The sequence below is a fragment of the Podarcis gaigeae genome (assembly GCF_964106915.1).
Source record: "Podarcis gaigeae genome assembly, chromosome: 8".
Lineage (NCBI taxonomy): Eukaryota > Metazoa > Chordata > Lepidosauria > Squamata > Lacertidae > Podarcis > Podarcis gaigeae.
Genome location: NC_139684.1, coordinates 87,394,157 through 87,406,294, shown reverse-complemented (window position 1 = coordinate 87,406,294; position 12,138 = coordinate 87,394,157). Strand labels below are relative to the sequence as shown.

The 12,138-nt window shown below is 52.3% G+C and overlaps 1 protein-coding gene across 2 annotated transcripts; it reads right to left on the bottom strand.

Annotated features, from left to right (window-relative positions):
• Positions 1–880: 880 nt before the first annotated feature.
• On the bottom strand, positions 881–10,508 carry FOSB (FosB proto-oncogene, AP-1 transcription factor subunit). 2 transcript variants are annotated; one of them, XM_083753500.1, is made up of 5 exons: positions 9,707–10,508; positions 6,446–6,760; positions 5,524–5,631; positions 3,687–3,971; positions 881–3,586 (listed from the first exon to the last, which is right to left on the bottom strand). In XM_083753500.1, exons 1-5 carry the CDS (start codon positions 9,836–9,838, stop codon positions 3,521–3,523), a joined length of 906 nt encoding a protein of 301 aa, XP_083609626.1. In that variant the 5' UTR covers positions 9,839–10,508; the 3' UTR covers positions 881–3,520. The 2 variants fall into 2 exon arrangements, with proteins under 2 accessions (XP_083609626.1, XP_083609625.1); XM_083753499.1 differs by having other exon boundaries at positions 881–3,971.
• Between the last annotated feature and the right edge of the window lie 1,630 nt (positions 10,509–12,138).

The window sequence follows — 12,138 nt, the reverse complement described above, 5'->3', positions numbered from 1 at the left end:
TCCGAGTTGCCAGAAACCGCAGGAGAGTTGCTCTTGTGCTTGGATCCTGCTTGCAGGTTTCCCATCATGGCTGGCCCTGTGAGAACAGGATGGCTGGACTAGATGGGCCCCTTTAGCCTGATCATCATCATCATCACCATTTATTTTTTATACCCCGTCCATCTGACTGGGCTTCCCCAGCCACTCTGAGCGGCTTCCAACAAAATATTAAAATACAGTGGTCTGTTAAACATTAAAAGCTTCCCTAAAGAGGGCTGCCTTCAGGTGTCTTCTAATTGTCTGGTAGTTGTTCTCTTTGACATCTGGTGGGAGGGCGTTCCACAGGGCGGGCGCCACCACCGAGAAGGCCCTCTGCCTGGTTCCCTGTAACCTAGCAGGGAGGGAACCGCCAGAAGGCCCTCGGCGCTGGACCTCAGTGTCCGGGCAGAACGATGGGGGCGGAGATGCTCCTTCAGGTATACTGGACCTAGGCTGTTTAGGGCTTTAAAGGTCAGCACCAACACTTTGATCATGGGATTTAAGGGTTTTACACCCTGGATTTAAGGGTTGTAACTACACACATAAACCCCAAAATCTGCTTTCCATGAGATCTCACCATGTGTGCTTTCACTTAGCATGCTGCAGAGGGCACTCCAACACCAAACAAGGTCCCAGCGCATAAACATGGCAACCACCCTCAATAGCAGCTTCCTGCTACCCGGCCACCCCAGGGTCTGCCCCGCCCTGAACGTGAAGGGTTAAGGCACAAGGTGATGGGGATTTCGGTGCGGAGAAAGCCAGGCAGCTCTACGGCTCGAGGTTTTTCTTTTTTTTATTGCACCTTCATGTGAACTTTACAGGTGTTTGAAAAAATAGAGATCTTATATCCATCGTTAAAAAGTGCATTTTTCAAAGCTGTCTTTATTTGCTATTTTTGCTAGCCAAGGTTAAGTGCAGGGAAAGAGTCGCCAGCCGGGTCCAGAGTTCTCTCCCCTCCTTCCCGTCCGACGGCCCCCCCCCCCTGCTGCTTAACAAAACAACATCACACACAAAAATAATATTACAGCACAAGGGGGTAAAAATAATATAATAATTATTATAATAGTTAAAAAATTAAAAATATTCCCCCGTTTCCCCAGCAAGTGTATAATAAGCAATTAAAAATAAAAGCCGGTTAAAATAAAAGTCCATAAGATTAAAAATAATTCTGGTTTAAAAAAAAAATTAAACAACATTGAAAGCTTGGTCACGAGGAAAGTTTTTTGGAAACATCCTGAACGGCGTGCTCTAGAGCTCCATAAAAGCAACAAGGCAGCTTTTTTTCGTTTTACCCCAGTCCATAAACACACTTGTGTGGCAGGTTAATAAGAGGCAGCACGGTGTCATAAGCGGGCAGCGCTGTTGCACAAGATCACACACAAGAGATACACAAGCACCGCTTGGCGTTGGCAACCGAAGCAACAGGGCGCAAGGAGACCCTGGGGTGGGGTGGGGGGGCCACTTCACAAGCAACACGGCTGCAAACCGATTGAAATGCTGGGACAGGCTGGGCCACCGATACTTTTCAAAAAGGGAGCTCACATTTGAGGATCTGGGCACCCTAAAGTGATATCCACCAGGGTGCAGCTAGGCAGGAAGGAAGCCAGAAGCCCAGAAATTAGGAAAGGCTGCAGCCGGGGATGGAAGTCAGCTAAATATCCAGAGTTTTTTTTCCTCACCAACAGTGTCACCAAGGAAGAAAAGGGTGGTGGGGGAGAAGAGCCAGCTTCAAAAACCACGGATACATCAAGCAAAAGGAAACAGGCAGCTTAAAGTACATAGTGTCACAATATCGAGGGTCGGGGAAGGAAAGCATCTATACAAGGAGGGGGGGAGAGAGGTCCGTTCACAGTATATCACCAAGCGCAGCTCCCCAACATCCCAGCAAAATGGTTGCCAGCCATCCACCCACGTGAAACCGAGCAAAGGCAGAAGTTCCTAGTGGGAAGAGGATTCATTCGGGGGTGGGGGGGATGTGGCCAAGTTTAAAAGGCTGTGGGGTAGACCCAACGTGGAGCTGGCCCCCCCAACCAGCTGGACAAAAATAAGAGACGTGGCGTTCCAGACAGCCCACTGTGCAAATTCCTAGCAAAAAAGCTTTCTTTACAAGCATGGAGGCCGCCATCCTCTAAAAGGCTTCCATGTTCTGACAGGCACACCACGGCTGCCAAACTATTGCACAAGTTAAAAATCTGGCGAGTTTTGCAGCCGAGGTTCTCACTAATTAAGTTTTCGATTTTGTATTGAACTCAATATATATATTAACAAAGTATGAAGAAAAAGAAGCATATAACTTCTTTTTCTTCATACTTTGTTAAGACCAAATACTTTTCTACTGCCCTTTGATTATATTCCCAGGACATTCACCAAAGCGCCTAAACTGGTAATCGTGTGAACTGGAATAATTTCTGCTTGCATGCCTATTAAAGTAGACTTGCTCCTCTGTGCGTTAAGGGTGCAACTCATAAGGAACTGAATTCTGTTGCGCTGACCTCTGAGTAAGCACGCGCTTCTGATCAAGCAGCAAGCTTAAACCACACAGAAAACAAGAGCTTTTAAGCACCTCCTGTGCCATATTCTATACTTTTTTTTGAGGTTGACAGTAGGTACCTGCCAAAATAATTTGGGAAAGGATGGTTGCTGGCCGGTCAATCTCTCAACCACATTTCATAGTGCAGGCTGATAACTTGGAAAAGTGCCTTGAGAGTGCCCATTTCTAACCATGCAGCTGGCAGAAGATTCACAAGCAGCCAGGCAATGTAGGGCCTGCTAGAACAGGGGGGAGGGAGCCCACCCCCATTCCTCCTCATTCCCCCTACTGACAGGTCATCCCCTTTTGCTCGGCTTCTTACAACAAGACGACCCCTTGGGGTCCCTTTCCAAGTCTACAATTCTATGATTCCATGAACAAAAGGCAGCAAGAATCAGAGAACGATCGTCACAGTCCACACTCAGCAAAAGGCAAGGGCCCCGTTTCCCCCACAGAAAGCAAGTATTAGGCTCAGAGTTCTTCCGAGGCGGAGGGTAGATCATCCATCGCTGCAGCCCAGAAACATCCATGCTCCTTCGCTCTCCCATTTGGAAATTGCAAAGCCCAAAAAACAAGGAAATGTTGAAAGCGACCGTCGACACACAAAAAGGCGTTCCACTCACTGCAGCCCGGCAGTCTGAACATCAACAACAACATGGTCACAGAGCTTGTGATTGTGGGTGCTGGTGTAGCGAGGGCTGGTGGGTGACTTGGTCTCTTTATAGATAGATATTGGTGTTTTAAAGGTTCGATGCTCCCAAGCTGGGGGGTACGCATTTGCCATTTCTCTCTCTCTCTTGTGCCCCCCTTCGCTTAACGCAGAAGTTTGCGCACGTGGGTCGTTTTGTTTTTTTCCAATGGAGGTCAGGCAAAGAAAAGGTTTCGAGATTGGGAGGCGGTTGGGCTTTTGCGTTTTGTTTTTGCGCGTTTTTTGGTTTTTTGAGTTTCACAAGGCAAGGAGCGAGGGAGAGTTCAGGGAGTCCGAGGACTGGTCGCTGCTGCTGTTCCGCTGGTGTGTGGCTCCGCAGGTGGCTCCCTCTGGGTAGGTGAAGACAAACGAAGACGTATAGGAAGGGTTAGCCGGGTACGGGTCGGTCAGCTGTTCACCATGTGAAAAGTAAGAACTAGAAAACGCTACCTCCGCGGGGGACAAGGCCTGCACTCCGCCAAGGGTCTGCTGGTAGTGGAGGGGCAGCGACGAGTAGGCCGTGGGCCCAAAGGGGTCCTCCTTGACCGCCAGGGCTAAAGCGCTCACCTCGCCCGAGGTGCCCGGCTGCCCGATCAGTTCTGGCACATCCTCGTAAGGGATCTTGCAGCTGGGCTTGTGAGCCACCAGGACAAACTCCAGCCGTTCGCGTTCCTTCTGAAGCTCCGCAATCTCCGACTCCAGCTCAGCCTTCTCCTCCTCCAGCTGGTCGGTCTCCTGCAGAAGGAGCGGGGACACCAGCGGATTCAGCAAGGAAGCCATGGGGGGGGGGGCAAGGAAGGGGAGGTGAGATGCTGTGGAATTGGGGAGCTGGGAGGGAAACCACCACCACCAGTTCCCTTGGGTGGTGCGTCTGGCCAAAATTCCCCAGAAACTCAGGTACCTTAAGGACCGCCTGTTTCTATATGAACCAACTCAGACCCTGAGATCATCTTCTGAGGCCCTCAAGAGGTGCAGAGGGTGGCAACACAAGAACAGGGCCTTTTCTGTAGTGGCTCCCTGTTTGTGAAATGCTCTCTCTAAGGAAGGTCACCTGGCGCCTTCATCATACAGGCCCCAGGCAAAAATGTTCCAGGCCTTTGGTTGATCTGATTGGCATCCTATGTCCTTTTAAAATGTTTATTTTTTTGTGGGGGTGACTATTGGGTTGTTGTTTTTATTTTTATTAGGTATTTTGTGGTTTTATATCTTGATTTTATTCTGTGAATCGCCTGGAGAGACCCCCCCCCCCGGGGAATAGGGCAGTATATAAATTCTAATAATAATAATAATAATACTGTAACAACAACCATCACCACCAGAAGGTTGGTGGTTCAAGCCCACCCAGGGATGCCTGTGGGTAGTCTGCATCTGCCATCTTGCCTCGCTGCCTGCTCCTAGGTTTTTTTTGGGGGGGGGGCATCCCAGTTTTGGTGGGCACTGCAGTCAGGGAGTCTGCCATTTCTCCTGCCCTAGCCAAGCAAGAGACCCTTTGCCCTCTTTCAAAATGGCGTCTGCAGGACCAGAGGGACCACTGCTGGGCGAGAAACGCTCCGGCCAACAGACTCTATGGCGCCCATTCCTCCAAGATGGCGGCCTAGAGCTGTTACCTACACTGCAGGGAAAGTGGAGGGAAAGCAAAAGGAAACAACCCCATCTCAGCTTGAAGCTCAGGAGGGAGGAACTGGGGTTTGCCTGGTCCCCAAAAGATGGGGATGAGCTGTCCGTTCTTCAAGATAAATAAAGCTTGTTATCCTAAATATGGGAGCCCAAAACAGCTTAGAACAAGCCACAAGGAGAAGGGCATTAAAAATCAGCGGTTGCAGCCTTTTTTAAAAAACAAAACAAAACCCAACACCGTTTTCAAATATCCCGATGGAAGAAAAAACTTTTCAAACTCTTTGCCCTGAAAAACCTGGCTTTACCCCATAGTCATAGGGAATGAAATAATTGGCCGTTTGTGGCCCCTTAAAATGGTAATACCGGCCATGAGGAGACAACATGGGGTAGTGGTTAGAGCCTGAGAGACACCAGGCCGTGAAGCTCACCTTGAGCCTCCGGTCACAGTCCCTATCTCTCAGCCTGGCCTACTTCGCAGGGTTGTTGTGGAGGTGAAATGTGAGGGAGGTGGGATATAAATGCAATAGGTAGAAATTGGGCATTGAGCCAGGCAGAACAGGGCACTGAGGCAGCTCCACCTCTCTCAAAGCTTGTGGGTTTCCCCCCACCCAAGGGCAGGGCCAGTGGCACCAAAAAGCTCATGGCCAGAAAGTCCCAGTTCTCCACTCACCGCTTGAAGTCGGTCTGTCAGTTCACGGCGGCGATTCCTGCACTTGGCCGCGGCAAGCTTGTTCCTCTCCCTGCGGACACGGCGTTTCTCTTCCTCCTCCGGTGTCAGCTGCAAGGGCGGGAGAAAGAGGCGGTCAGTCCATGGATGAAGGCTAGAGACAATTCTCCCTTTCTAGACATGGCATCGTCCCAAAGGACTTTGCCACCACCTCTCTCCTGCAGGGCAAACCAGCTGCATCCATCCCTAATGAACTTTGGAGAAGATGGTCTATATTTGGACTTCATGAAGAGACAGAAGATCCCTTCCCCTGACTGGCTGTCAAGAATCCTGGGATCCACACAACCGACCCCTGCCACCAACACTATCTTTGCTCAATTCTGGTGGGGCAAATGGACATCCTGGGTTTTACTCCAGTATTCAACCCAGGAGAATACACGCAAGTAACCATAATTAATCCAGAGGTTGTGGGTTTGAGCCTCGCATTGGTCAATAGATTCCTGCATTGCAGGGGGTTGGACTAGATGACTAATGGTCCCCTTGCAACTCTGCAAGTCTAGGAAAAGATGCAGCAACGTCGGAGCACCAGATTGGGGGGGGGGGGTCAAGCAGCCCAACTTAGATGGACGCTGTCCAGCCAAAGTGGTTCTGGCTACAGTGGACTGGCAAATCCGTCGCTGCAATCTGGATAAGTCACCCATACTTTCCCCCAAGCTACCAAGGGGGCGAGAGGGCGGAGAAGGCAACCAGCCAACATGACACCCCAAAAATATATATACCAAAGGCAGCCGTTAAGGCTGCTTGGGGAATCTGTCAAGCAGGGTCAAATCAAGGGTGCAAAACGATTTGAGTTAATAACCTCGTCGCCGGCTCCCCAGAGGAAGTTCCACAGGAGAAGCAGGGCCCTACATTCCTCCCCGCTCACCGTTTCCTCCCGAGTCCTTCGGGGCCGGGCCCTGATGGAGCGTGGCTGGGTGGCAGGCAGCCCTGAGGGGCCAGCACCGTAGGCAGCGCTCAGTCCTGGGGTGGAGTAGCTGGTCCCCGGCAGGTCGTAGGGGTCCACAGTGGGTGGCTGCTGCTGCTGCTGTTGTTGAGGCATTTGCTGGCCCGGAGGCTGCTGAGACTGGGCCATGGATGAAATCAAGGTGGGCTGCACCAACCACTGCAGTTCTTGGCTAGTCGATATGGCAGTCACTGTTGGCACAAAGGATCCGGGCATTTCCCCAAGGCCACTGCACTCCTGGAGAGGGAGAGAGAGGGGGAGGCATGCATGCTCAGAAGACAGCTGAAATAAGGCTTCCATGTTCCTTCTTCATGAAGCGGGCAACTGTGGCGTACATGATCCCAGTGACATAAATTGGCCCCCAAGGCGAATGCCTAACAAATGAAGTGTTTTGCTTTATCAATAAAATGTTTGTGGGAGCTGATGTGTGCAGTTGGTTTCGTCTCAACCTCATTCGTTATTACGGTTTTTAAAAAGCAACCTCGGCCACTACCGAGAGGGCCTTCTCGGTAGTGGCACCTGCCCTGTGGAACGCCCTCCCATCAGATGTCAAAGGGAAAAACAACTACCAGACTTTTGGAAGACATCTGAAGGCAGCCCTCTTTAGGGAAGCTTTAGGGGAGACTACTGTTGATTAATACTTTGTTGGAAGCCTCCCAGAGTGGCTGGGAAAACCCAGCCAGATGGGTGGGGTATAAATAATAATTATTATTTAATGTTTGTAAGTCGCTTTGAGTTCATTTGGGGGGGGGGAGAAAAGTGATGAGTAATAGCCTGCTGCCCTCCAGGTGTTCACAGAATTGTAGAGTTGGAATGGGATCCGAGGGTCTTCTAGTCCAACCCCCTGCATTGCTGAACTACAAATCCCATCAGCTTCAGCCGGTGTCAAATCCCATCAACTTCAGCTTTAGTCCCAATGACACCTGGAGCACCAACCCCATATCTAAGCTAGTCACCTAGCTAGGACCAAAGGGGGTTGGACCAGATGACCCTTATGACCCCTTGGCAACTCTATGAAATGAGCCACCACAGCTGGCTCTGTCATCTAGTCCTGCCTGCCATCTGGGTTATGAGAGAGGAATTGCCAGTTGCAGTGGAGATGCAACACAGATATTCTGTCAGTGAGCGTGTTGGATTTCTGTTAAAAGAGTTGGTGGAAGCTTGTGGCAAACACTGTTCCCTCTCCAGCTTGAAAACTGAAGGCTAACCTCTCGTTTCTTGAATAAGTGACATCAAGAAATATTAACAAATATCACAAGATCAAATGAAGGCGAAGCATCCGCCATCACCGACTGCCACCACGATGGACACTTTTTGGGCAAGATACCAGAATTCTTTTTATTGCTTTTCAGGGGGAAGATACATATATTTTTGTGTGTATATGTATTGTATCCTGGACCTCTACAGTACTGGGAATAATAGTCTCTGGTTTGAAACCTTGGCTTTTTTCTCGTCTTTTTTTGGGACGAAACCTCAAAGCACACAAACTACCAGAAGGTGTGATATAATAAGAGTGCAGTAAGATCTGAGGGGAAGAAAGCTGCCGGAGATTCCACCTGCAGGTAACACAGCTCAGAAATAACTCTTAGACAAGGAGCTCTAAAGCAACTCAGCTCCAGGTGGGAAAAGCTGTGAATCGGAGGGCAAAATGAGGCTCATCCCGAAAATTTGCTGCTCCTTCCCTCAAAAGCAAAGGGAAAGGGTTTCACCCAACTGCTGCTATGCAATTCACAGGAAAGCCAAGCTGCCTCCAAGCCACTTTACCTGGCCTTCCGCCCGACACTTCCAAATGGGCCGGGGGCTGGCTGCCATTCCTGGCTGTAGTGTCAGAAGCAAGCACATTTATACCTAATATTATTACCCATTTCCCACGTTCACCAGTGAGTGGGTCAGAGCAAGCTGTGGGGCTCCTCCACCCCTTCACTGCACCCCCCTCTGAATTGCAGAGGGGGGGCGCGCGCCCCTAGAGCTCCCAGGGGACCAGGGACAACATTGGGAGGGCGAGCAGGCATGCATCTTCCTCTCCCAATTTAACAAGGGAAGGAAAGAGATGGATGCTTATTATGGGCTGGAGCAAGGCGCATTTCTCTCTTCCAGCTAAAGGGGGCATTATGGAGTGGAGAGCTGGCAACTGCCCCCCGAAATATGGGACGCAAAGCATTGCACTCCTGCTCCTTCCACAGTTGGAGAGGATTATTTTTAGCATTTCCTTTTTGCTCTGCTGACTTGCACCAAGATAGAAGCAGCAGCAGCAGCAGCAGCAGAGGCTGGAGGGGGCGTGGCCTCCCCTTCCCAGCCCCGGCCAATCCGCGCGCTCCTCCCGCCCGCCCCGCCCCTTAGCAACGGGGGTGGACCAGCGTTCCAAAATAACCCGCGCGCCTCGGGGAGGAGGAGGAGGTGGAGGAGCAACGCGCCGTGCGTGCTTCACGTCAGCACGGAGGGTTCCAGCACGTCATGCGTTACGCACAACCCCGCCCCCCTTTCCCCCCTTTCGTCTTCGCGCTCGCCTCCTCCACTCCCCCCCTCCTCCTCCTCCTCTCCGCGCATGCGCGTTCGAAACCCCGGAGGGAAGCGGGGTGCGGGAAGCGGAGAGAGAGTTGAGGAATGCGGACCGCAGGGGAGACTCGCGCGCACGGGGAGAGTTTTGCGGGAGATCCGTTTCAATTGCTACTGCCGGAATATTTTTACTTATATTTTGCTTTCCAATCGCGGGTCGGACACCCGATCCGGAGAATTTCCGCGTGTTTTAAAAACGAAAGAAAATAGGGAAGGGGGGGGATCTGGACCGCAATCGGGATCAATTTGGGAGGGGATCGGCCGAAGTGGGCAGGTGGGGCAAAAAAGGAAGGACGGCGGGGAGGGAAGAGGAAAGCAAAAAGCACATGCAATTGCGGTGGGGGGACGGGACGTGAGAGTCCCCCGATAGGCAGACAGGCATGCAAGCACCGGAGACCCCCAGGGGACCAGCGCTTGGATCACGGGCTGGGGGTGCAGGGAACTGCAAGGGGAGTAAGAAGGGAGCCCCGTCCCCGCCTCCGATCTCCTGATCCCGGCGCCCGGGAGAGTCCGGTGCAAAGGACGCAGCCCCCCCCCCCGACTCCTATGGCTGGACGAAAGAACCCGTCAAGCAAGTGTTTGTCCCTTCACACACACACAAACACCCGCGATCGGCGGCTCTCTTACCTGCGAGGAGGCGGCAGCGGCGGCCGTGGGGCTCCCGAAAGAATCCACCGAGGAGAGGTACTGGGACTCGGCCGAAGGGGACGAGCTGCACCGGGAGGTGGAGTCGTAGTCTCCGGGGAAGCCCTGATACATCTCCCTCGGGGGCGCCGGGGAAAGGCCGCGGCCTCGCCGGGGGCGCCTGGAAGCCAAGGTGAGCGCCGAGCACAGCCAGCCGGCCGACTCTCCCGCCGCTGCTGCCGCCGCTGCCGTGGTCGCCGCCGCCGCCGCCGGATCCGAGGCAGGAGGCTCGGGGCGCCTCCGAGAGTTGCTCCTCTTCTCCGGGTCGCCTGGCGGAGGGGGAGACGGCTCCCTCGGGTCCCCCCCTTCGCTCTCCTTTCAAAGCAACAGCATGGTCCCGAAGGCAGCGGCAGGCCGAAGTTCCACCGGTCGAGCCAACTCCAACCCCAACGCGCGCCCAGGAGAAAAGCCTCCCCCCTCCCCCCAAACAAGCAGCCAGCAATCCGAAGCGATCGGTCGGTTTCCGAGCAGTAGTGTCGGGATCTCCCCTCCGGCGCTCGCTTCTGTCTCCGCTGCCCGCCGCCGGTCTTCCTTCCCGGGCCCGAAATCTTATGAATGAACCACGCTCTGCCTCGCCGCCTATTTATACAAGAGGGGGGCCGTGCCCCTCGTGACGTCAACCAGGAAGCGCGCCGATCCGGCCCCCCAAACGCGGATCCCCGGCGATCCCGGACCCCGCCGACCCCGAAACTCGGCCCGCGGCTCCCTCTCTCCCCGACCTCCCCGCTTGCCCGAAGGGGTCTCCGTGCGGGGCCGCCAAAGGGCTATTTCAGCGGGGATCCCTCGCTCCGCCCCGCCGGAGTTCCTGTGACGCAATTAGCCATATATGGCCTTGTCTCGGCTGTGTTTGTTTGGTATCCTAGCAATGACGTCAGAGGGAATCCCTTTCTCACAGGCCTCGCGGATTCGGCGGCGGCGACGGCGGCGCTGGAGAGCTTTCGTGTTTGCCGCCGCGGCTTTTTATTAATAGAAACTTTTACTACCGTTCTAGAAATGGCATTGGGAGCGGGAGGCGTGCGGAGGGGAAGGCGAGGGGGGGGCACCTCTCTTCTCGCCCCCCCCTCTAGAAACCAACCCCCCCCCCACATTAGGGGGGAAGACTCCGGGGGATGCTTTTAAATACCTGCCAAGGAGTAGATTTGTATTATTGCCAGGAGGATCGGCACTTAGGCCCACCTCCCCGCCAAAAATATATATATCACAGCAGTATCATAGTTCACTCACGGGACTCATTGCCACAAGATGTGAGGATGACCCTTTTAGGGAAAGTGCGAGGAGAGGGGAAAACTAATTCAGACAAGCTCCAGCAGTCTACAGCCAATAACCCGCTTGGTTCAAAGGTAGACATTTATTTACTGTTGACATTTATTTAATTTTTGCATATTGCCAAGAAATAAAAAGGTATGTGGAATTAATTGTACAATGCTTTGCCATTCACAGCCTAACATTCGTTGTTTGAAGGTAAGAGAATCATATATATATGTATGTGTGTGTGTGTGTGTGTGTGTGTGTGTGTATACACACACATATATATACATATATATATACATACATACACGCACATTCTGAATTGTTGTATCACATTGGATGTAAACTAAATTGCTCTAAACTCTGAGTCTCACGGGTTACTGCCCCTCCCCCCACATCAGTTCACAAATGAGTTGATTGATCCCACTAATTAAAGCTTACAACTCTCATAGTCTCCTATTTTGGAAAGGTCTTCAGGAGCCATTCTGCTTGTGACCCATAAATCTGCCTGAGTTTTCTTTTTTTCCTCTTCCCTCTCAATCCCTTTTTCCTTTTGTGCTGTGGGCAGGGGTTGTCTTTTCCGTGACGTTTGCTACGCCCCTCCTCGACAGCTTCATTTGGCTGAAGGATGAAAACGCCTGGCATCAATAAGGAACATTCCCACCATCCTGGGAACATGGTGGCACTGCCCCGGCCCCTGCATGGAAGTATGTCTGAAGGACGGCACACAAATGCCTGTAATGAATCCATTCTTTGGCTGGCTTTCTCCTCTCTCCCTCCACCCCTACCCCCTGTTTTTATGATGAATTTGCAAACTAATCATCATCACCCTTTATTCAGATGCCTCACTAAAAGCCCCAGGGCTGCAGCTCAGTGGTGGAACACCTGCTTTGAATGCAGAATGCCCAAGGTTCAATCCTTGGCACCCCTGTGCCTCTCTGACCCAAACAAGAGTCCAGTTCTAATCAGAGCGGCTCTGGGTTCGAGACAGCCTGCATGCAGCATCCCTCAGTTTCAGAGGGGTGGAGCCTCTGCTAGAGAGTGAATTCAGAGGTGTAAATATCCTCTGTGGATGAACCGAAATATTGCCACTCCCACGCAGGCTTCACCTGACCTTCCATACCTTA

What these genes read in the sequence shown, in the direction of transcription:
- FOSB (XM_083753499.1), bottom strand. Translation starts at nt 9,838, where the DNA reads ATGTATCAGGGCTTCCCCGGAGACTACGACTCCACCTCCCGGTGCAGC. An exon ending in GAAGGACTCGGGAGGAAACG is followed by an intron (nt 5,632 to 6,445) that starts GTGAGCGGGGAG and finishes CCGCCCTTGCAG; the next exon opens with CTGACACCGGAGGAGGAAGA. An exon ending in TGACAGACCGACTTCAAGCG is followed by an intron (nt 3,972 to 5,523) that starts GTGAGTGGAGAA and finishes CTCCTTCTGCAG; the next exon opens with GAGACCGACCAGCTGGAGGA.